Source organism: Bemisia tabaci, chromosome 2 (genome assembly GCF_918797505.1).
Source record: "Bemisia tabaci chromosome 2, PGI_BMITA_v3".
Lineage (NCBI taxonomy): Eukaryota > Metazoa > Arthropoda > Insecta > Hemiptera > Aleyrodidae > Bemisia > Bemisia tabaci.
The window spans coordinates 21,149,376-21,175,610 of NC_092794.1; the positions used below are offsets into that span (position 1 = coordinate 21,149,376).

General features: G+C 39.5%; 1 protein-coding gene across 4 annotated transcripts in view; it reads right to left on the reverse strand.

Moving 5' to 3' along the window:
• Positions 1-5,913: 5,913 nt before the first annotated feature.
• The window catches only part of LOC109043550 (phosphoenolpyruvate carboxykinase [GTP]), a 33,505-nt gene continuing 13,183 nt past the window's right edge, over positions 5,914-26,235 (reverse strand). For 2 of the 4 annotated variants that reach the window (XM_072296901.1, XM_072296902.1), the window contains exons 3-13: positions 20,681-20,798; positions 19,711-19,856; positions 18,123-18,307; positions 16,496-16,760; positions 15,099-15,231; positions 14,246-14,459; positions 13,160-13,355; positions 11,713-11,911; positions 10,617-10,769; positions 9,330-9,533; positions 5,914-8,060 (exon numbers count right to left, since the gene is read on the reverse strand). In XM_072296901.1, coding sequence (XP_072153002.1) covers positions 7,953-8,060; positions 9,330-9,533; positions 10,617-10,769; positions 11,713-11,911; positions 13,160-13,355; positions 14,246-14,459; positions 15,099-15,231; positions 16,496-16,760; positions 18,123-18,307; positions 19,711-19,856; positions 20,681-20,798 — 1,921 coding nt within the window. In that variant the 3' untranslated portion in view covers positions 5,914-7,952. Of the gene's footprint in view, positions 8,061-9,329; positions 9,534-10,616; positions 10,770-11,712; positions 11,912-13,159; positions 13,356-14,245; positions 14,460-15,098; positions 15,232-16,495; positions 16,761-18,122; positions 18,308-19,710; positions 19,857-20,680; positions 20,799-21,770; positions 21,924-24,769; positions 25,231-26,235 lie in introns of those variants that run through there. The other 2 variants (XM_019060765.2, XM_019060764.2) reach the window with 2 other exon arrangements.

The window sequence follows — 26,235 nt, forward strand, 5'->3', positions numbered from 1 at the left end:
TGATTTTCTCTTTGAAGCTGATTCTTTGGTTCTTTATATTCGGCTTAGGTCGTTTTCCATGGCATTCCACTGAATGACGCTCTTTTTCCTTTGGAGAGGGTGGTCGTTTCACAAAAACCGGGTTCAACACGGTGTAAGTTCCTCTCCGCATGAGTTTTCTTCTTTTCTCCACCAAAGATTTCTCCTTCTCCCCGATACCTGGCAGAGGTATGTACTTGGAGAACAAACTTTTTGCTGAGCCGGAGCTTGAGGAATCGCCAGATTTCTGCTTGTTAATTGAGTCGATCACTGCTCGCTGATCAGGTTCAACCGACGGAGACGGCAATGCCTTCGATTTTGACCGGAACTTTTTTAATTTGTTCGAAGGGGCGCCCGGGGATGGCGGCGAGGAGATCGCTCGATCCTTTTTTTTAAATAAAAATTTCATCATATTCTTAAATTGATGCATCTTGTTGCTGAGTTTCCTACTGTCGGCTCATGTTTTTGGAATCCTGAGATATTTTGACTGTGTTTCGGATCATGCTTTTATTTAGATATCTCTCTTCTTTTGCAATTTTTGTCCCGTGAAATTAGTTTTTGAAGATTGCACGATTAGATCCGAAGTCTATATGAAATTTCTACTTAAGAGATCGCTCTTTCTCTCTTGCTCAACCACTTTTGTCAGATGAACTCTCGTTTTGAATATTTGTTGAGAACTACAGTATCTCACTCAAATTTTCCGCCAAGTTATCAATTCTTCGTGAGTTTTGAACCGCAATGCTGGCAGCAGTTTGCTCTTTATTACTAACACACTTGGGGCCGAAATTATGTAGAAAATGTCATTAGGAAATAATGGTTAATTGCAATGAGCAATACCTACATCGCGTTTGAATTTAAAATTCTTCATTTTTAAAACGAAAACTTTCCAAGCTTTTTTCAAAAACACATGCAAAAATCAACCGTTCATCTTAAGTGAATAAATTCTATGAAATCTAAATTTTATGCACAGAAATCATAATGTAGTCAAACACTTGTTTTCTTTTATTCAATGCACTGCACTCAATCTAGTTCGCAATCCATGATTGTACCTTCAAATTTCTTTCGGTGGAGTAAGCAATTTAAATCTTGGTAAAAGGGTGAATAAATACTCGATGAAATTAATAGGTACTATTTGAAAAAAAAGTCACATTCCGCATTTCCTCAACCGCGTCATTCCTTTAAGCCAATTTTCCAGTCATCATTGAATCTCAATTAATTTTAGTTCTTCTCGGATGAATAAAATTCACTGTCTAGAATTTACCTTCCACGCAAAATTGTGTCAACTCGCGATTGCTTTGATTAGCATTTAAAGTGATTACGTTATTGCACTGGTTTCTGCTGGAGTCAAAACATCGGAGGACTGCACAACAAAGATGCCTATTAGGTATCTTAAATTGAACGCGAATTAAGTCTTTTGATCAAACCGGCACAAAAAAGGCTCTTATTTTTTCATCCACTCCATTGTCGGGCAACTCCAAGCGGGACATGGAAGAAGAGTTTCATCTGCACGTGTGAGGGATTTAAATATTCTCGCATCGATTATGGATCGCGGCACACCGCCGAACTGTCCGCGGTAGAGGTGATAGTACAATCACTTTTGGAAAATCGAAAACCTGACTCGCATTGAAAATCAAGTTGAAGGGCGAGCATCACTGAGCTCAGACGTTGGATGCGGCTCGGGGCGAATTCTGCTTCGTTCAGCTCCTAGTGCCAGATACCCTGCGGTACGGAAAAATCAATAGTGTAGATGTGCACCACTATTTGGACCGAGTTTAACAGAAACGCAACGCTCCAAGTGGACGTATTTCTGCCAAACGGAAATACGTGCCTCGATGACGTGAGCCCTGATATGCACATATTCTTATGGGTCTCAGGGCTCATGTCTTAATGCATAGAGTTCCGTTAGATAGAAATACGTCCAAGTCGCATCTAGTTTGAACCGAGTGAATTAGATTTGAAAAGTTCGCCATGAGACTACGTGTTTTCTTGGGGGAGGGGGGGGGGGGGTAGGGGCTGGTGTCGCACCTCTGGTATTGTCAAAATTGAGTTCGTCTATATAAAGAAAGAGTTACCTAGAGAGTTAAAAGAGCACCAAGAGCTACCAAAGAGTTAAACTCAGAATTAGAAACCCGTCCCACAACAAGGCGAAGGAGAAAGCGGGAAGGAAGAGATAACGAAGAGAGAAAAATTATCAAAATTTTGTCTCAAGTTTATTTCTCGGTCCTGATTGTTAAATTGGTGAAGTTCAGACTATGACCATTTCGGACTTTTCAGGCACCTTCGGCACCTTTTCGGCATCTTCAGGTTTCAACCTCAAAGAGAAAATTTAGTCTTTTCGGAGATCTAGAGACTCGGTGTCAAGGACAAAATGTTATGAAAATGTTCAAATTAAACATAATTATGTCTCATTGGCTTTAACTATTAGGCTAGGAAAAATTTAGGGCGGGTTGAATTTAAAGGTACCCTCAACTCATTGTTTGTGTAACACACGAGTACCGTGTAAGTAAAGTTGTCCATCCACTAATTGAAGGGGCTCCTCTGATTGGAATTCATCGCAATAAAATTGTAAAGAGTTACCTATATGTGTTTCTTTTTTTATTTCATGCAAGACAGATACTTTTCTTTCTCTCGCATGAAACTTATTTTGTTGAGCATTTCAAATCGGCAATTCGGCAAATCGGCAATTCAATCGGCATACAAAAGTATGTGTAAAAATACTGCAATAATCTTCTTACTATAGTAAAAAAATATAAGGCCTTTTTTGTGTGTACGTCCGTGTCATTTCGCATGCTCATTGGTCTTTCATTAACCAATCAGAAAACTTCATTGAAAATCCCCGGGAAATTTAAATGTATTCTTCCGTAAAGGAATTAATGATAGGTAGACACGTATAAAAATGGGATGTATTTCTTCTAATCAACCAGGATAAAAAGGGAGGAATATTACCTATACAGGATAGTCCTGGAAAAACGGGATGTAACTATATTAAGAAACCGGGATAACAGGAAGGATATCGATCTTTATATATCGATATTCGATATATCGTTTGATTTAAAGGAGTATTGACTGGGATAAAAGGTGATTTACGGGATTTCTTCAAAGTGACCGGGATAGTATGCAGTAATTTTACCTATATACAGTATAGTCATGGATAAAACTGGATGTAACTATGTTAAGAAACCGGGATAAGAGGACGGATATCGATCTTTGTGTATCGATCTTCGATACATCGTTTGTTCTAAAGCAGTATTGACTGAGATAAAACTGGATTTCTTCATAATAACCGGGATAAAAGGGAGGGATTTTACCTATACAGGGTAGTCATGGATAAAGCGGGATGTAACTATATTAAGGAACCGGGATAACAGGAAGGATATCGATCTTTATATGTCGATATTCGATATATTGTTAATCGTTATCGTTATCGTTAAAGGAATTAATGATAGTTAGACACGTATAAAAATGGGAGGGATTTCTTCTAATTAACCAGGATAAAAGGGAGAAACATTACCTACACAGGATAGTCCTGGAAAAACGGGATGTGCCTATATTAATAAACCGGGATAACAGGACGAATATCGATCTTTGTGTATCGATCTTCGATACATCGTTTGTTCTAAAACAGTATTGACTGAGATAAAACGGGATTTCTTCATAATAACCGGGATAAAAGGGAGGGATTTTACCTATACAGGATAGTCATGGATATAGCGGGATGTAACTATATTAAGAAACCGGGATAACAGGAAGGATATCGATCTTTGTGTATCGATCTTCGATACATCGTCTGTTCTAAAGCAGTATTGACTGGGATAAAACGGGATTTCTTCATAATAACCGGGATAAAAGGGAGGGATTTTACCTATACAGGATAGTCATGGATAAAACGGGATGTAACTATATTAAGAAATCGGGATAACAGGAAGGATATCGATCTTTATATATCGATATTCGATATATCGTTTGATTTAAAGGAGTATTGACTGGGATAAAAGGTGATTTACGGAATTTCTTCAAAGTGACCGGGATAATATGCAGTAATTTTACCTATATACAGTATAGTCATGGATAAAACTGGATGTAACTATGTTAAGAAACCGGGATAAAACACATCAAATGCATCATGAAACACAGCAAACACATCAAACACATCATGAAACACTTCAAACACAACAAACACATCATGAAACACAGCAAACACATCATGAAACACAGCAAACACATCATGAAACACCCCAACACATCATGAAACACAATCAAACACATCAAACACAACAAACACATCATGAAACACAGCAAACAGATCATGAAACACAATCAAACACATCAAACACAACAAACACATCATGAAACACAATCAAACACAACAAACACATCATGAAACACAATCAAACAAATCAAATACATCAAACTGATAATCGCATGTTTCATTGAACCCTTCAGGAATGCCAAGTCAAAATTTAAAGTTAAAAGAAGGAGCAGTGGTTATGTTACTACGCAACATTTGTATCGAGGATGGATTGTGCAATGGGACAAGATTAATTGTCTTAAAAATAAACAAATGCATTTTGCATTGCTCAGTTTTAAAAGGAGAAAATAAAGGAAAAATAGTTGCACTACCAAAAATTACACTTAACACAAAAGAAGAAACAAACCTACCTTTTGTTTTGAATAGGAAACAATTCCCCGTTAGATTAGCATTTGCTATGACTATTAGTAAAAGCCAAGGGCAATCGTTTGACAGAGTGGGAATTTTTATAGATAAATAAAGACCAATGTTCGCTCACGGGCAACTGTATGTAGCATTGACTAGATGTAGGACTAAAGAAGGTTTAAAAATAAAAATCATTAATTTTGATGACAACAAAAATAAAAACACAGCAATGAACATTGTGTATCAAGAAGTTCTGCTAAAACTTTGTTTATTTTCTACTGTTAAAATTGAAGAATGCAGTATGTAATTATTATCTTCAAAACAATTAATTTTGTCACTATGAACAAAACATTTTTTATTATGAATATAACTTAAAACAAGCAGTGAACTCCAACACAATGTGTTTATAAGGCGCGTCATTAAATCGCACATATCAACCCCTACAAACAATGATGTATAAAAAAAAAATTATGTGATATTTTCATCATTAATTAACAGAATTCAAGAGGGGGTTGGGCCGCGGAGCGGCCAGGGGGCGTAGCCCTCTAGTATGGTAAAAAATTACAATTTTTATCGTATTACGTCGTACAATTATTGCAAAAATAATTCAATTTTTTCATAGCGCTGGTGTTACTTGGGATAAGTTGGTTTTGTCTTTTGTGTACAGCGGCATCACCCCAGTCAATTTCAGCCTATAAACTTCATATCGATGGCTGAAGCGCGAGACCACGTATCTCTGTTTGCAACGTTGCAGATTTCCTGTCATACTTTATTGTTTCCTTGAAAAACTATAGTCAATGTAGGTAACTTGTTGGAAACTTCCTATTCTCTCGTCTCTGTCAGCAGAATATTTTGTAAAAATTGAATGTTATAGAGTTGGCGTGTTATCTTTATAAGAAGTAAAGTATGGAATGAAAATTTTGAAACACAGCGATAGAGAAACGTGATTCCGCACTTTGGCCATCGATACATGGATCAATTACGCGGTTTTTTTTTTTTTTTTTTTTTTTTTTTTTTTTTTTTTTTCCCAGCATGTGAAGTTGGAGTTCACTGCTCGTTTATACATACTGAGCCGCTTGAACCGCTGTCATGCTAACTCATATCCCAGTTGTTAAATTCCATTTGAACATTGAATTTCTAAAATTGAATTATGACATATTTGGTAAATTTATTACTGGTTCATTTTGTCCATAACTGATAAAAATTCTTCGATAAGGGAGGAATTAAAAAAGATGATCACGTAACGAATGAGAACATAATGTAATTCAAAATAAAAACGACAGAACATATGATACAACAAATAGTGATTTTTCAGCGCTAGGAATTTTTTGAACGTCTGATCATCAAAAGTTTTAATGCGTATATCACATCAATATCACAATCACGATAAAATATTTTATTGGCACGGTAAAAAAGAGAAAACGATAATACTTTAATACTAATAAAATCGGTTGAATAAAAGGAGAAGCAATCGCCTAAGATTCCTTGCAAGTGATAGGATCAGACGAAACGAGACTTAAGATTGAAAACATGAGAATTTGACTTTTACAAATATTTAAAATTACAAAAATTGACTCTTAGGTAGTGTGTTTTTCAAAATTAGTGGATCATATTTTTGCAAATCTGAGAAATAGGTACTCAAAATTGAAGAATCTACTACCATCTTTCAAAATAGTTCCGTTCAAACAACGTTACTTCCTAATGCAAACTATGACTTCAGTGGCGTGGCGTGAATTGCGATATATCGATTGTTATGCCATTTAAACCTACGGTAAAGAATCGATTATTAAGGTGTTCGCTGCGAACACCCTGTTTATCGATCCTTTTCCATACATTTAAATGACATAACAATCGATATATCGCAATTCACGCCACGCCACTGTATGACTCAACCAGTGACGAGGCGTGAATGATCGATTATCGATATTTCCACATTTGAAGCTATGGTAAAGGATCGATTACTAAGGGATTCGCTGCGAGCACCCTGTTTATCGATCCTTTTCCATAGGTTTAAATGACAGATCAATCGATCACGCCACGCCACTGGATTCGACCTCCTTGAGAGGGTTTGATAGTGCTCATAACATCGGAAACTGAAGATTGATGTTTCAATTCAAGCATGCACGCATTATTGCATGCAGTGTCGATGAACTGGAAGATTTGACCTTTCACCTCACGTTCCGTTTCGCCCGACATTGTCACATGCGACGGAAAACGGTGAATTGGGCCTTAAACCTTAAAGAATTAAGCGAATTGGGTCCCGTGTCAAACCGGGTTCGGTAGCTCATTTGACTGTCATTAAACTGAAAAACCGAGTTGCGTAGTGGCCGAAAGAAAGAATGCAGGCGCAGGTCATTTAAAGGCCCCTATTAATTTTTGTAAATTCCCCCGTCCCCTTTTTCTCTTCAATTTTATTGCTTCGCGTATATTTCCTCGCATTATTTTCACCGATCAAAAAGTCGATCTCTGAACCGTGAGAATGGTGTTTCATCTCGGCTGTATTACTCGGTTCATGAAACATCGTACTCTCGGTTCTCGGTTTCTCGGTCCGTGCAACCGCGAGCCTGGTCTGAGAGTTCGGTCGCATGAACCGAAGTTACGGTTCGTAGAACCGCGAGAAGCAAGAAGTACGGCCGGTATGAATCACTGTGCTTACGGCTCATAGACCGAACTTATTTTCTTAGTATATCGCCGATACATGCGGGGTTTTCTACACATCAAGCAATAGTAACGCGGACCCAGAATAAACGATTCACTATATCGTCACCCTCTAGCTGAAGTATCACAAGCGCCATGCGACGTTTCAAAATTTCCGCGGCCAATTTATTTTTTACAGAGACATTGTTGGTTGAATCTCTTAAAAAATTTCACTGAATTTTATCGGCACCACAAAGAAAATTCAGTCAAATTTTCTGACAGCCTCGTTGATCAATTTCTTTGTAAAAAAATAAAATGGCGGCGAAAATTTTGAAACGTCGCATGGCGCTTTCGATACTTTGGCCTGAAGATGACGATATTAAGGGAAGGGGGGCGGAAGTTCTCAGGCCCAGTTATTAATTTTTTTTAAAAGCAGAGTCTGGGAACTCAAGTCGATCATATTTTACTTTTTGGCGTCTGCCATTTACGTAAAACGATTTGTTTTCATATTGGTACCGATCCAGACACGGGATCCAACTTTCTCGGGACCCGCTTCATTCATTCGGGACCCACACTTTATAATCGTTCCATTCGACATCCTCCAAAAATAATGGCAGTTGACAGAGGAGATCGTACTCGTGGATTAGTTTGACTCCGACAATCGCTCCCTTAATGCATTGATTTCAGCCTGGATTGCAGACGGTAGATCTGGACCTAACTGGTTTATGAGATATTGATGGACCTCGTCGACCTGGAAAAAAGAACAGAGTCTGTTAAGTACTCACTCATTTATACGACAAAATAACGTCATTCGTGCAAATATTCGGGACAGCTTTCTTTAATCTATATTGATCTGTCTCCGCGTGTCATAATCAATGTCATCTATTTTGGTCGAAACTTCCGTTAGTTTTGTCTTTAATGTATCTAAAAGTAGAGTACCATCATTAAAAGAGTAGGCTGTTGTAAGCTACAACCAACTGGATTGAATTTTGCTAAAAGGAACCAAGGGCATTCCCATGTTGGTGGATTGTGTAATTTACACTTTTGGCAAAAAATTACTGAAATCGTGCAGAAAGTTAAATTCACTGAGGTAATTTCTTTTTTGAATTGGAGTAAAGATAAACCATGTTTGAATGATCAGTTTATAATCGATTTCAAGGTAAAAAAAAGTTGCACAACCTTAGTGACATTGTAATACCCTTGGTTCTTTTTTGCAAAATGCAGCCCTACTGTTGTCACAAGTCGGAAACGCCTTCAATTTCGCGTGATACCTCATCACCTACACCTGAGTTAAAATATTTGTATCAAAAATCGTTACGCACTTTGATAATATGTCGTGGGATCTTTCAATACTTGATCGAACATACATGAAGTATTTTCTCACATTTAGTCAAAAAAACTTAATGGAAAGTGTGCTACCCTTTCCGTGGGCATCCTCTTCATCTTCTCTACTAATTATTCTTATCCCTCCCGTAGTAGAGGTTCAAATTAAATAGATTCTTTCAAACATATGTAATGCGCAAAATGGTAATCAAAGATGACAATGAGTACATATGATTAACTATGTGATATACGTGAGTTTTACGTTGATTCTAGCAAAAAAAAAAAAAAAAAACTCATTATCTATACTTTAGAATCACTTGAAACACGTTTAAATTTGTATGCAACGTGCAGCCCTTTCTTCTTATCCTAAGAACTCAGCCTTCATGAGATGACTTAGGCTATCAGAAAAGAATCCTCTAGAGGCCATTTCATCTCTATGAAAGTACTCTACGTAAAGAAACAGGTTTCATTACAGGTTATTTCATGCCTCGTCTATATCTGCCTTAATACTTCGATAATTTGAAAGAAATAGTTTGAGAGAGAGGGGGAGAGAGAAAGAGAGAGAGAGAAAAGGGGGGGGGGGGGAGAAAGTCAATGCAAATTATTTCGCCGATCACATGCACACGCAAGCTGGGCTCAGCCATGCGTTGAACTCAAAATTCAAAATAAATCCAAGATTTTGATAATCCCTTATTACCTCTTTCAGCCAGAACTCCCTGTCGACAGCTGCTAAGAGTGTAAAGTCGACAGGCGTTTTGAGTCCTTGTGACGGGATTGAATCATTGGTGGGGACGTAACCAATAGGAGTCTTTTGTGCGATGCTTCCGATACCATCGACCCGACGCAAAATCCAATCGAGCACACGGGAATTTTCACCAAAACCAGGCCACATAAAATGTCCCTGTAAGACATAATATTGATTTTTTGTTCGTTAAATTGAACAGTGATGCACATACACCTTACTGAAAATGGAGAACTGTTGCAAAGGATACACATAGAGAAAACAATGGTCGATTCGGTCATATGACTCGTTAGTATAGTGTTACACATCCACCGCACTTCAAAGTAGCAGTGATCCCGGTAAGTTGCGATTTAATCGAAGAATGTGTCGTAATATTATCGAAAAAAAAAATTGTGGTAAATTGAGATAAATTTTCAATTTATTGAACGCGATTTCGTGGAGATAAAATTACGCTAAGATTGAGGGTAATCGCTCATGCTGATGGTCCTGGCGATTTTATCGCCAAAAAACGTAAAAAAATCGCAAATTAATTCCAAAATATTGCGATTTTTCCGACGAAAAATGATACGTGGGCTATTCGGTTAACGTAACTGTACTCATGAGCTAATTTCACGGTTGCCACACGATCAAACTGCGCTATCAACGTATCAAGGTCGGATGTTATGTGATTGGCTTATTATTCGATCACTTGGACCAATCTCAGCATTTGACTTCGATATATCGATAGCATGGTTTGATCGTGTGTCACTGACTTTGGTTCTACGAACTGTATCTTCGGTTCATGCAACCGAGCTTTCAAACGGAACCTAAGTCCCAAGTAACGCAAGTTGCAATGAATGCATTTGCATGGTAAACTTCATGGTGTCGGAATGTAGTGCGTGTTGTATGTTCGCAAATTGAAGGGGCTCCTCTTTATGGCATTCGGATTCGTTGTAATAAAATTGAAACAAGTGCAACATTTTTTGCATTGCAAATTGCCTACCTTTCTCAGACGTCGAATTCATCTTGTTGATTGTTTAAAATTGGCATTTACTGACCATATTATGTAAAAATATTACAATTTTTTTCTAGTAAAATAAATTTAAAAAAGTTTCCATTACACAGCAAAATATTTAATTTCATTTGAAATGATGAATCCGCGGGCAAAGAAAAGCGACTGTAGTTATATTATAAGTTTTAAATAAGCTAAGGGTCTATGACTGGTCTACGGAATTGTGTGTCATTCTAAGATTGTGTATATACCTTGGAGTCTTTTCTGAACCAGTTGACGTGGAAGATTTTCGGCAGGGTCACGTTTGGTTTCTTTTCCATGCTAATCCAGTGGGCTAAATACTCTCCAAAATTGTAACCAAAGAACGGTCGCATTGCAAATGGATCGTGCATGATTACTTTTCCCTAAAAAAAAAAGAAGTAATACATTACATCTAAGAAAATACATGGGTGGATACATTTCATGCTGCAGTATTACGTCATTTTATTGATGCGTCCAAAGGCTGCAATGTCTTGTGGGCCTGCAATTAACCACTTTCACATTCTCTCTATACGTCACAAAATTGGACTGTGGACGTTGCACATCCTATCTCACCACCCTGCCTAAAGGTCGGCCCAGTTACCCTCAACTCATGTACTTTCACCACCGATTACACCTCTTCCATTTCTGTTATTTCTCATTTTCAACAATATATTTCTGTATTTCAATTGCCAACTTGAGCTTAGGATATGACTAACTTTTCTTTGACCTCATCGATGCTATACCTGGTAATGTAACAAACTGATACCATAATAAAATACTCAATCGCTGTTTTGTGGAAGCGCGATTTTGCTACTCGAGCCGTTTTTGCGCCTAACTCTTCAATTTGTTTGCCGAAAAAATGAGGCATAACACAATCGCATTATTAATGTGTGAAGCCCATTTTGCGTGGTCTTAAAACAATTAAAATAAGGATAAAACAAACCGAAACACGCATTTATTAACGTTTAAAATTGTAAATATCGCTAATTAAAATAAACGATAATTTCAATTTGAAAAGTTAAAAAATGTGTGTTTCAGTTTGTTTTTTCCTTATTTTTAACAATCGCAGTGTTTAAAATCTTCAGGAACACGTGTTTATGTTGCCGTTTAAATGTTGTGAAAAATATGGATTTTTATTACGATTTCGATACTTCGGAGGCCATGGATGAATGCAGAGGTGAGAGTTTTCAAGGAGATAACCGCAATGCCCACCTTGTATCTTAACATGTATTCTTAGGCCTTCGGCCATCATCTGTCCAATAATGGTTCCACCTTTGTAACAAAATTAATAAATATTTCGTTATCTTTAAAAAAAAAAATGCCTACCTTGTGCTCTGCGGCTGCCGTTGCTTCAGACCTCATCGATGCACCGACGTAGACCCCATGATGCCAATTAAGGGCCTCATAAACCAAAGGCACTCCTTCCGGTCTCCTTCCGCCGAACAGAATCGCACTAATTGGCACTCCTTCTGGATTCTCCCACTCTTTGTCTAAAATCGGACACTGACTTGCAGGTGTACAGAACCTGTTGTGAAAAAGTCACGATTAAACTACGAGGTTTTGTAATGGTCCATTTTAAATTTTTTGATATCTCGCGATTCACTATAAAGAAAACCTTAAAATTAGTGTCCCAAAACATTTAGCGGAGATTTTTATTTCTTGGATGAAGAATATGGCTCTAAAATGGAGTAGACAGGAGTGATCTAATAATTTTAAAACGGTCAACACTACTTTTTGCCTGGTCAAAGCATGTTAAAAAAATGTTGGCGCAAATTCTATGTCTGCATAGACTTTTTTGCACAATTGTGGTGGATCCAATTTTCGTTAATCGATACTTCTCATTACTCAGCACTTTCTCATAGGTTTTATAGCCCATTTACGAATTGTAGCCAGCCCTATTTTTCCGCTATCTTGGATTTAAAATTGCAAACAACTTGGTAACTTCAAATTGTAATTACTTTGGTCATACCGAATCGAATACCAATCCATGAATCCCAATTCCATGAAAAATCGTAGGTAAGCAGTATTTTAATAAATTATACCTAGCTTTCATAATTTTATCGATATCTTGGTGTCTAAAAATGCAAGAAATTAATTTGTACTTTTTGACTCTACATACTTTCGTATGCACTAATTTTTGTGGGATATGCTACGTCGAAAACAGACATTTTACGGCTCTCGAGGGTGTTCTTTTTTGAATAATTCTTTTGCGTCTATACTTCTACGTGGTTAATAGTAGGTAAGTCGCTCTAATAGCGCTTCTGTGCGCTCTGCGTCATTCAACCATCACTGACAGCGATCTTGCCATAGACACGTAGTTAATACTATGACGGACTATAATACTATAGACGGAGAGCAAGGCGCGGCGACATTTCAGTTCATAAAAATAAAATGTTGGGAATCCCAAAGGGTGGCAAGGGAGGGTGAAAATTTTCAAAATCGCGGTATCACTATTTTTACGCGTTTTAAGCCTCCTGAATGCATCACCAAAAGTTTCAACACATTTCATTTCCATCTCTGGTTATGGTGCTTAATTTCTTCCCCGCTCTAGAGATCAATTTTATCCTAAAAGTCTATTTATTTATCTATATTTCTCGTGTACAACAGACCCATTTCGAGACCCGCGGAGAGGAACCGCGGAACTGAGGAAGGAAGCTTACAGTGAGTAATTGCCGTTGAGAGGGATTCCGCTAATGTGTTATTGAGGATTTTGGTGGCGAGGGTAGTGTGGGGGGAGGGGGGAGGCTAGGGATTAACAAAACTAATTACTCACCTCGAGTTCGGGTGTGCAGCAGGTGTTTTCATTGTGGGGTTCCAGGGATTCCCTTTCCAGTCGGTGATCTGTACGCCGGGTTCAATATCCATTCCTTCCCAATAGACCCCTCCGTCACTTGTTGAAGCTACGTTTGTGAAAATCGTGTTCTCAAAAATCGTGCGCATCGCGTTTGGATTCGTCTCGTAGGACGTTCCTGCAAGCAGAGATTAAGCCAGCGATTCAGTAATTAAGCGCTTCCACCGTCAATTTTTCAGCGGGGGCGTCGCGAGGGTAAACTGTCATCCGCGCAAACAGCAATTTTGGCGTCTCCTTTCCTGACCGATGGATGGAGGAAAGAAATAGAAAGAGAGGTGGTGGAAGATTAAAATGAAGAGAAAAAGGGAAAGAAATGAAAGAGGGAGAGCTTGAAGAGAGAGAAGGAGAGGAAGAGGAAGAAATAAATAAATGGAAAGGAGAAAATTAGGAAAAGAAAGAGGAGGTAGAAGATGGGAGACAAGAAAAAGGAAAGTAAGAAAAAGAGGAAGTAGAGAAAGAAGAAGGAAACAATTTTTAAAAAGTTGGTGCCCATAGCCTCGCTCAATCCAGAAGGAGTTCCATTATTTTTGGGGGGAGGAGGGGGGGGGGCTCCAAAAAGTAATCTCCTTTGACGTAAGAGATTTCTCAGAATTTCGAGTCTCTATCTGAATTCCTTCAAAAGTTACAAGGGTGTCCTACGACTTTTAAGTCGCTCTGAACCCCTAACTTAAAAGGAGACGGTCATTCTCATTTTCAATCTTTCGATACGCTTAACTGATACCCTTATTTCGAAATTTTGAAAAATGGTCGGTTGGGAAAGAACGTTACTAAAGTGCAGAGTAGTCAAAAAATCACCGTCGTGCACGCATCTATCTGATAATCTGCTTGTGGGATCTTGTTTTGAAATGTGTCTCTACAATGCCCCTCGACGTAAATTGTTTTCAGTTTGGCTAGGGGTATTATACTTGCAGACCATCACTGGTTCATTGTGCCTACATTACAATTAAGCCAAGTACTTGAAATAAAACTATAAAGATTGTAAAATGTGAATCACTGTATGTTTCTAACCTGGCGCAACACCAAAGAATCCGTTTTCAGGATTAATGGCCCGTAGCTGTCCTTCACTATCGAATCTCATCCATGCGATGTCATCGCCGACAACTTTGACTGAGTAACCTTTTAGGGTTGGTGTCATCATTGCCAGATTGGTTTTACCGCAAGCACTCGGAAACGCAGCTGTGATATACCTCTTCACTCCGTCTGGGTTTGTTATGCCTAAGATCTACGAAACACAAAATACCCAGTTAGAAAATTATAATTTATTAAAAAGTCATGCAGGATGTACGTGATGTTGCACGTTGATAGTGAATTGAAGAAATAAAAAACACAAGAAAACCTCGGTCCTAAGAATTATTGTACTCTCGTGCTCATTTTATTAATATTTTTATGCATGTTAATGGAAGTTCGGGAGTGCCTTCAATTTTTGAACGTGCAACACGTACATTTGTGCAACTGATAGTTGCATCAAGGAGCCATAATGAACTCAGTCCTTGTAAAGCGCGAGCGCCTTCAGTGTTTGAATATGCAACACGCACATCAGTGGAACATGAATAGTTGCATCAAGGCGCTACGACCAACTCCGTCTAGTCCTTGTCATCATCCCAGAAAGTATACGTAGATTGTCCTTTAAGTTCAGATACTTTGCATATTTTTTCAGGATATCAAAATTTTTTAAGGGGTCTGTCTGATTCTTTTCGGCGAAAAGTTTAGGTTACACCAAAATACCTTTGCTTTCTACTACTCATCTTTCTTATCTCCGTCTGGTCCAGATCTCTGTTTTTGAACTTAATGTAGCAATGCAGGATCTTGGTAAAAGATAAAGTGTGTCCATGGAAAAATGGATTGAATTGAGGCCACTCACCAACATATGTTCTGCGAGCCAGCCTTCTTTTCTCGCTAAGGTAGATCCGATTCGCAGGGCGAGGCATTTTTTCCCCAACAAGGAGTTTCCTCCGTAACCACTGCCATAACTAACTATTTCGTTCGTTTCGGGTCTGTTAGGATCATTAAAGATACACAAAACACTGTATTAGTAAAGCAAAATGGAATAAAATATCAATGGTTAGATTTAATCGCCCCTCTTACTCCGTCGAGGTGAAAACTATTTTCTCTGGAGCAAATGCCCTCTGTTAAAATCAAATTCTAAATAAAATTCCACTACATTTTGAAATACGAAAACATCTTTAATAAACTTTAAATAATTCGTAATAGGTATCTTTTACTTTCTCTAAAATTCGAAATTTTAGGAAATTTCCAGAAAAGCTCCCCCGACCCCCGACCCCATCTCTGTTTTCGGGTGTATTCCGTACTCTCCAAACCCTTTAGGTGAGGGATGGATGTTACAGCTCCACAACCCCACAAACCCCACAACCATTGTCATACTGAAGGGCCAGATACACCTGCGAGTCACAAGCTACTGTTGAAATTGAAACACCAATAGGCAAGGAGGATTTCGATAGCTCGACGTAGAGCGATCGAAATCCTGTGTTCCTATTGGTGTTCCACTTTCAACAAGCACTTGTAACTACAGGTGTATCTGCCGCACTGGAAAAAAAAATCTCGGTGTATTTACTAAGAAAAGGGTAAAATTACCAAGAATTCAGGGTTCTATTTGATCTCAGTTTTTTCTTGGTAAAATTACCATTTAAGGAATTGGTACTTTTACCGAGAGATCTTGGTAAAATTATTGAACTTTTTCGGTAATTTTACTAGACCTTGGTAAAAATGCCAATACTTTTTATCGACTGTGGTAGAATTACCGAGGTAAAATGGCAGAGTTACCGGGAATTGATTACCAATAAAAGTGGTATTCTTACCTAAAAAAAAACAGTAAAAATACCGGTTTTTAGGTAAGCTTACTAGTCTGTCTTAGTAAAATTACCAATAATTGGTAAAAAAAGTGAGATGGTAAAGGTACCAACGGTCCTTGGTAAAAACGCCGAGAATTTTTTTTCAGTGCAAACCCTTTAGGTGAGGGATGGATGTTACAGCTTACCCTACCACCATTGCCACTGAAAGACCAGATACACCTGCGAGTCACAAGCTATTGTTGAAATTGAAACACCAATAGGCAAGGAGGATTTCGATAGCTCGACGTCGAGCGATCGAAATCCCGTGTTCCTATTGGTGTTCCACTTTTAACAAGCAGTTGTAACTGCAGGTGTATCTGCCGCTTGAATCGTCCTGTCTTTCGCTTGTATGACCCCCGCCCCGCCCCCTGATTGGAGGAAATGTGGACGATAACGTGGAGGAACTTACTTGTGGAGGATGACGGTTCTTTGAGGATCACATGGCCATGACGGGTATTCGTGCTTGCCGGACTCGGGGGTGCCGACGCTATGCAAGGCCTTGACGAAGTCCTGGCTACTGTCGGCGAGGAGTTCCTTAAGAACCGGCGCGCCCATCCGTGTCATGATCCGCATCGAACTTACAACGTACGGTGAGTCCGTGATTTCCACCCCTATCTTCGAGAATGGGGAGCCCACCGGACCCATGCTAAACGGAATCACGTACATGGTGCGGTCTAAATGACAAAAAAAACAGCGGAAAATCAGGGCTGTTGAAGCGCAGAATAAGAAAAGAATAGTACCATCGGGCCGATTATTGAAATTTATGGACAAAGCTATAGACAAAGAATACATAACGACGGTGTAAGTCGGCAATCACATAACTCGTTTGCGGTGTCTGAACAATCTCCACCTCTATAATATTTTTTGTAAAGGAGAACAAATGGACATCGTTCCTTGAAGTTTTTGCAGAATTTTCTTCGCATAGGACGCAAGAAAAATTACGGACAGTTTTGAAAGAATTGGTCGCTTGAGTCCAGTTTTCCGTTTAAAAGATAAAGTATGATAGGAAGTCTGCGACGTGCGCAAACCGAGTTATGTATGATTGCCGAGCTTAGACACCGTCGCTAAGGAGTATGAGCGATCCTATTGGTTGAAATGGATGGTTCTTATAGACTAAGGGGGTAAATGATGGACTAACTATCGGGTCCCTCGTGGGTTGCCGTTCGTTAGTCTATTACCTATACGTCATTTGTCCATCGCAACCACCCGCTTCCACCAATAGGATCCCTCCATATCATTTTTATCTTCTTTGTCTATTGCTTTGTCTATCAATTTCAATAATCAGCCCACAGAGGGTGTGCCCCTGATCGCTTACCCCTCTCCAGCCTCCAAGACCCGCTTCGTGGGCCCCTGCACTGAAATAAATAGTTACGGGCTATATAGAAATACCGTCCGCGTTCCGGCTCAGAGGCCGAAAGTTCCGGGTGATGGAGCCGTAGCTTCGATTGCTCCGGTGCCACGCCCGATACTTTCGGCCTCTGAGCCCGGAACGCGGGACGGTATGTCTATGCAGCCCGTAAGTACGGCCTCCAGGGCCGGAGGTTTTTGTGCGGTTTTTATTTTTTACTAGTGGAGGTCTCTTGTCTCTGTTTTTACCGAACACTGTGACTTGAGACTGGTTACACTGACGTCAGACGATCAAAGTGATGTTGAGCGAAGATCAAAGTGACTGCAAACAATACAGAGATATCAAATGATTAAGGTCAGTAAACTTCGATAGGGTCGGATTGATACGGATTAAACGGAATCGGTTATTGAATCGGTGCGGTGGGATGTCATCATGACTCTTGTTTGCCAGCGAGACCTCCTAAACTTTGACTCCTTTTTCATACATGTTATTCGCACAATGTTAATGACGTTCAGTGGCGTGGCGTGCTTTGAGGTATATCGATTGATCGGTCATTTAAACCTATGGAAAAGTATCGACAAACAAGGTGAAACACCTTAATAATCGATTCTTTACCATAGCTTCAAATGGAGAAATATCGATAGGTCGCAAAGCATACCACGCCACTAATGACGTTGCCGATATTTACCTTTCATACATCCAGGAAACCTTTCGCTGACGACTTTATCCATGTCATCGTAAGACATCCAGTTCCCTAGTTGACCCTGGACTCCAGGTTTGGCGGTGGGCACGGCCTCCCTCTTCTGTCGGGTGACAATGAATGTTTTGCTCTCGACTCGCGCGACATCTGCGGGGTTCGTCCTGGCCAACCAACTGAAAATAATTAAAGTACTTGATGAAGCATGTAGTTCCACGATTTCCACGGGGCTAAGCGGGTGAAATAATCGATACTGTGGGTCAGTATTAATTACAAATGTTGGCAGCAGCGGAGCCGAAACATGTGAGGAAAGTGGAAGTGCCTTCAATTTTTGAACATGCAACACGCACGCACATTCGTGGAACGTTGACAGTTGCATCGAGGTGCCATGATGAACTGAGTACCTGTATTGCGTGAGCGCCTTCAATTTTTGAATATGCAACAAGCATATCCGTGGAACATGAATAGTTGCATCAAGGCGCTACGATCTACTCCGTCTGGTCCTTGTTAAGCGCGAGCTCTTTCTGCCTCTGGTTCCCTCTTCGGTGCCCTGACTTCGTCCAACTTTATCCTGGTTAGAATGAGCTCCCAAGAAGGCTCGCGGGTCTATCGTCGAGGTAAATGAAAGGCAACGAGCATTGAATGCATTTTCTCTTTCAATAAATGTCAGGTGCCACAATGTTGTCAATTTTTTTTCGGTAAGCAATGTATTTTATTGACAGCTCTGGGTAGGTACGTAACATAATTCATCAACCCGATAAGAATATACGTGGATTGTCCTTAAAAACATTTTTGTTGTTGAAAATCACTGCAATTTGAATCTACACGGGCAAGAACAGATCCAGCAGATTGGCAACATTGTTTACTCTGCATTTGAGCCTAAGATCGATTCATTTTGAAACACTTGGCCCCTCCGAGAATCGATACATTCAGTGGCGTGGCGTGACTTTCGATATATCGATTTTTATGCCTTTTAAACCTATGGTAAAGAATCGATTATTAAGGTGTTCGCTGCGAACACCCTGTTTATCGATCCTTTTCCATAGGTTTAAATGGCATAACAATCGATTTATCGCAAAGCACGCCACGCCACTGGATACATTCCCATAGGCTTGACTGGATATAAAACAGTGTTGCCAACTCACTGGATCCACCTCTATGTACGTAACCATTTGAGCATTTTGGTGCGAAAGACGTATTAGAGCTGTCCCATTTCCCTTATTTTGATGTCTAAAAATTAGAAACCAATGATTCTTCTCATAAAATTAACCACAAAATATAACGTTTGCCATATTTTTACATTAAGAATTTAGCCAAAATGGTAGTTTGAGGCGTTCAAGTCACTGTAACACAAAATTAGGGCAGTAGATTTGAAGCTTACGCATCTCTGATCGCAGATTTCAATTTCAGGCTCAGAAATGACCCCAAAGCCAGGATATGAGGAAGAACTGAGCCTAGATAGATTTTAAATCTAATTTTTTAATTAGTGCTATTGTAACTTTGGGGCAACATTTTAATCGTAAAATGGGAATGAATAGTAACTTAAGCATTAAATGAAAGTGTATAAGGAAAATCGTACCAGTTTTTATACTTGGGAAGAGGAACTATTGTGCCTTCCTTTTGCATCCGCTGAAGAAGACTCTCGTTTTCAGATTCCGATCCATCGCATATATGAATGTCCCTCGGCTTGCACAGACTTGCTTTTTCTTCGATAAAATCTTTTAGCTTTGAAAGGAACATAAAAAGTACATTAAATATTTACAACTTGAAATACACGCTGTCCTGTGAAAGGTTGGCGACAAGGGGTGGAGGAGATCAGAAGGTGCCAATTGCCTGATGATCTCTGGGAGGATAGGGGGCAATGGCGATTGGGCGTCGCAGAGCGCGAGGCGGCGCTATAAAAGCGACTTTAAGAATGTAAATTAAATACACTCTGCAACTAGAGATTACTCGCTGAAAATTAAGATGTACCGTCTCCTCTCAATGTTGTAAAATAATCCCTTTCCTTTTTTCCTTCAAGTTGTGAAGAAGTTCATGAAAAAATGAAAAGTGGCTCCAATTGATCGTTGAACAATACTTTGCCATCGTTTCAGTGGCGTGGCGTGAATTGCGATGTATCGATTTTTATGCCATTTAAACCTATGGTAAAGAATCGGTTATTAAGGTGTTCGCTGCGAACACCCTGTTTATCGATCCTTTTCCATAGGTTTAAATGACATTACAATTGATTTATCGCAAAGCACGCCACGCCACTGCATCGTTTGTGCTTTATCAATAACGGCGACTTCATACGCAGTTACTCTATTCATTTATGTAATCTAAGGAAATCGATGAAAAAGTGCACAAATAGACACAATTTCAACAAATCTAATAAGTATACATTGTACGCAATACCTACCTGGACCCCTTCAAAATGTTTGTATTCAAAATGTGTCCTCTGACCGTTTTACCATTAATATATCATTCTAGGAGAAAAACTACAGAAGGGAAAGGGTCTTTTGCTTTCACACAATTCGTATAGGGCCGACAAGAAATTGAATTATTCTTACCTTAGGAGGAAGCAGCTCTGGGTTCCCATGAATCACACTGTATCCTCTGATGTGTTTATACAAGGCATTTAAAAGCGGAAGTTTGTGTCCTCCGACTTTTGAAAAGCTGTTCGCGTAGCTGGAAACACAGAAAACATACGACTGATTAGTGAGACTCAATACTTGTGTATAGATATTAACATCGGTAGTAGGTATAGGTAATGGGTGTTACATTAATTGGATTACAATTAGCAATATGAAACCATTATCTCTGGTACATTCTGTAAAAGCACCCCTCTGCATACGGAAACCAATGGCATATTTGTTGTTTCAAAAATGAGCCAGAAATAGTGAAAATAGTGCTAATAGTGCAAAATGTGGTACTAATTAAGTGTCTGGTAAGAACTCTTTTTTTCGTTCCCTGGTCGTTTCCTTTAAGTTTTTAAATTTTGCGGTTTCATCAATTATGAACCCCTAGAGTCACATGTTTTTTGCAACTAATCGAAAACAAGTAGAGCAGAGCCCATCTCCACAAGATCTTGGCAATATACAAGAAAATTACATCATAATCTTTGGAAAAATCATTAAAACCTTTTTCAACAGTATCTACTCCAAAAAATGAAACGGCTTTCGTGGTTTCGGTATCAATCAATCGAAAAAATTACACAAGAGTCAATCTTCACTACTGCCGTGCTAAGGTAGAAAGCTGCATAAACATTTGAGAGTTGCCAAATTTCCCCTGATAAAATGCTTATTTTTGAGGAAAATTATCAAAATTATTCCTTGAACTTTGCAAACTTTTTAGATCAAATTGCAAGCAAGATTACCCAAGAAATTGGAAGAAAAATATTCACAAATTTTCTTGAAAATTAATAAATTGTAAAAGGAAATTCGGTAGCGTCTGAAGGCTCAAACGGCGTTTTTCCTTAGCGTGGCAGAGTAGGTTTTTGAAACATGAGGGGACAATTATCGAGTGAAATAATGCGTATAGTTAGGAAATCTGGCATGGTTACAATAACGCGGCTAGCCTTAGAGTGCTGGACTGTGGGCAGAGTTCATTGATCAAAGCTTTCGACGGGGCAAATTGGATTAATTTCCATCTAGCACGTACCAAATGATGAAACAAAACGATGACAGCAAGGAGCCACTCGAGGCAAACCACTTTATTTGAACAGGCATTGTTAGGCAATGACTATGCACAGTGCACAGGTTGATAAAATGAGATCAATGTAAGTGGGTCATCAATTTTTGAAAGCTCCGAGTGAAATTTGATGCATTTTCAGAGATCGCTGACCAGATTGGCAAATTAAATGGCCTGCCAAATGGGCCATCCGGAAATTACGTAAGGCACTTATTTCAATTTCCCCTCCCCCTTGCAAGACACCCGTAAACCGGATTTGAACGGCTATAGTGATATGTGCCACGGATTGTGGCCAAACACTCGGTATCCGCAGGATTTTGGGCAATGCACCCTCAAAGTAATCGTAGCGCCACACACCGGCTTAATAAATCTCGGTTAAGCTTAATAAATCAAGGCGACATTTTCCTTGTCCAATCCTCCAAAAACTGTGGAGAATTGCACTTGCACCTAAGTGATTTTATCCGTTAAAGACCTGGTATGCACTGGTGCACAGTTCTTTAAAGTTCAGCACAAGAATGAGGTTTGACGATTTTTTTTTAACAATTTTGTAAAGAAAGGTTGCATCTAAACCTTTAGAAAACTTTCGAGAACGGTATCAGCAAATTCAAAAATAAATTTGAACCATGCGCCACAGAGCAAAGGGCCTCATTACGTGGCGCCCTCCTCAAGTCCCGATAAAAATCTAACAAGCAAAGCGCCACACTGCACAATTATTGCCGATCGCCTTGATTGCAGGCGCTTGGCGTCATTCTTCTCTGTCGTAGTCTGTTGCGGATTGCACCGGGAAAATAAAGACTTGTAGGAGCTTTCAGCTGGCGCGTGGCGCCGCGATCTACTAAGTGTTACCTCGATTACCAAGATCTATAGTGTGACTCCAAAAATTACTCAGAACTACCGACCCCCTCCCCCCACCTCTCCCTAAGGTGCCTGTAATTACTAGAGTCATCGGTTCTGTAATACTTTCCTCCCCTTACTTCGTCGTTTCCACACAAAAAACGTATCTTTATTTCAATGTTGCCGAATTTCCCCTCGCAAAACGCATATTAACCAGGAAAATCTTAGGCATTACTAACTGAAACACTGATTAATCCTCAGATTTAATGCAAAAAACCAGAAATATTGGATACAAATTGCAAAGGTATGTGTTTGTTATATAAATTGATTATTTGAGTCAATGTGGCAGCCTTGAAATGGAGTTACGTTCTTTCGTGGATATATGTGTGTATTCGGGATATATGTGTGTGCATTTCGCTCCTTATGTATTTCGTGGAACCGCAATCCCTGCTGTTGGGAGGAGGCGAGAGAGTTGGCGGAAGAGGTCTGCAACCATTTCCGCAAGTAATCACAGTTAGTCGGAGACTAAAAGTGGAATTTCATGAAAGCCTGGGGCTGTCTCTCCGCGGGAAGTTTCCCCACGACTTTCCGCTGCGATAATTTGCACTTACGAGGTGGCGAAAAAATTGTCTAAACCTCCACCGCACAGTGGATCTAGTCAATTAGAGAGGTCGGACATGAAATTTTTGACAAAAACTGCAAATATTTATGTTCATTTCGCCACATTTTAAACTTTGAGGAGTGTTTCTTGAAGACAATTTTACGAGGAAACCAATGGAACCACTTTTAGAACTTCAAAGTTTTGTATAAACGGACTTAAAAGCGTTTAAAGTTTTCGAATTTTGTCTGATCCAACCTATTGACTCGATCCTCTGTGCGCCGTTCCAAGAGTGACTTTTAACTCATAATTAAACTGTAAGGTTGGATCATAGAGCGACCGAGAGGAGAAGAAGGAAAGGAAGCAAATTGTGTGTCATTTTATTAGTCCCTCGATCGTTTGTTTTAATCCCCATCAGTACATTCGGTTAGCTTTACAAATCATTTACTTTTGCCCAAATATCCTATACATTTAAAATATCAGAAACAGTGCAACAATAATATTGAGAGAATTATGCAATTGAATGCAACGAAAGTGCAATTTTTCACCTTGAAATTTCAGAATTTTCATATCATTCGTTCAATAACAGTGGCGAGGCGTGAATAATCGATTATCGATATTTCCTCATTTCAAGCTATGGTAAAGAATATATTATTAAGGTGTTCGTTGCGAACACCCTCCTGTTTATCGATCCTTTTCCATAGGTTTAAATGGCAGATCAATCGATAAATCGCAAAGCACGTCACGCCACTGGTCAATAAGTACTCCTTTGAAATAATCAACAAAAAGATCACCATGTACCATGTGTAAGAGAGGTAGGCAATTAGCAATGCCAAAAGAAGTGTAGGTAACGTATTAACAATTTTTGGCAATGAATTTGAATAAGGGAAGCCCCTTCAATTCGTGAATAGACAACATTCACAACACTTCGATACAGGAGCAATAATTTTACTATGCAATCGCATTTTAGGGTGACCTGTGCTCCTTGCGAACTCGTTTACCTGAATTGCGCAAAAACAAAAACCAAGGAGCAGCTTCCGTACTGAGGATACGGTGTCGGCAAAAAATAGCAGACATTTCTTTTTCCACAGTTCGAGGCGTCCCGAAACGTCCCGTCTTCAAGTTGAAAACAACTTGTACCGGAATTTGTCGATAATGGTAAATGATGTATCAAACGAGCTAGAAGCTAAAAAATTAAATAATAAGTTAGTGTTTTCAACTACCTACATGATGTCTACTGTAAAGAAATATTTGTATGAGTTGTATTTTCATATTTTGCTTGTTGCATTATCATGTAGGTAGCTGAATACACTTTATTATTATTTTATTTTTTGGCTTTAAGCTCGTTTGATACATCATTCACCATGTTTTTAATAGCTTAGCTGGCCAAATTTGGCAATAAAGTGTATTTGTTGATATATATTGCTTGGACGGATAGGTAAACGTTGTTTTATCCATGTATGATTTGAAGAATCCTAGAACTCTCCTCTTGAAAGAAGCTGCTTGAAAAAAGAAAAAAATCTAGATATGAACTTACTTATAATAGTACTCTTTTTCACAGTGGTCTGGCATGGTGAAAATGGTCCGCCGCACTGTTGCAAACAATCGAGGTTTGATGCAATTTCGAATCCTTCGATAAATCCGTAGATCAGCGGCTCCTCTGAGGGTCTAAATAGGTTCTATGTAAAAAATTGTCTCTATCATGAACTGGATTTTATTGGTTTTTAGTTCCTGCTCGAGCGCTATATTCAAGCCAGATTGTGTGAGTTTTCTGCGATTTATGGCCATATAAAACCAAAACATGCGAAAGAAGGGTGGGTGAAAATGTGCAACACCAGAGGTTGTCGGGAAAAATCTAAGTTTCTATCCTACGAAAAACGTGAGAGCGCGCCGCACTCACAGAACGCGTAATTTCGGATTTCGGAAACGCGTGTGAACAAGCGAGCAAACAACCACACAAGTTAAAGGAGTTAAGAGCTGGTGATCAACTGACGTGATGATTGATAAGCCGGTGATTATATACCTGAGATGCTCCCAAGCGTGGCGCCTCCCCCCCCCCCTCCCGCAACAGCACGTGTCCGTTGCGTACGAGGAACTTTTGAGAAAGAAAAGTGAATCCTAAAATGAATTAGTCCTCATACGCAGCTTTCGTGCCAACGACTCATGTGGCGAGGACTGGGCAGTGCTCCCATTTCCCGGAACTGTAGTTCCGAATTCCGGAACTTTTGAGATTTTTCTGAAATTTTCCCGGAACTTTTGAAAGTCCCGAAATGTTCCGGATCTCTTGCATTTTCCGAACTCTCTTGGAACTTTTGGAAAAATCTAAAAGGAATCCCGGAACTTTTGAATCCAATGACTCATGTGGTGAGGACAGGGCAGTGCTCCCATTTCCCGGAACTATAGTTCCGAATTCCAGAACTTTTGAGATTTTTTTAAATTTTTCCCGGAACTTTTGAAAGTCCCGAAATGTTCCGGATCTTTTGCATTTTCCGAACTTTCTCGGAACTTTCGGAAAAATCTAAAAGGAATCCCGGAACTTTTGACGGTCATGGAGTGGGAAATGGGAACAAAAAAGTTCCGAGTCCCGGAACTTTTGACGGTCATGGAGTGGGAAAATTGGAACAAAAAAGTTCCGAGTCCCGGACCTGGACTGGGAGCACTGACAGGGCTAGTTAACCTGTCGAAATGGGCGGAACTGGGATATTTTCGCAGGGAGGGCAGAAGGGCACCTTATTAAGAGGGTCCGGGGACACTAGAAGACACCCCATCAAGGGGGATCTGCTGGACTCCCCTACCTTTAGGGGAAAGTTTGGGGGAATTCATTCCCCACCTCAAAAGAGAGGTCCGGAGAACCTCACCCGGAAAATATTTAAAAATTGAGTTGTCCTAAGAGCAATTTTGAGCTATTCTGGCCGAAAACTTGATTCAATTACAATTTTTAAGATGAAAGTTGTGTCATGCACTCGATCGGAAAAATCTTTTACATTTATTGGTAGGGCCTAG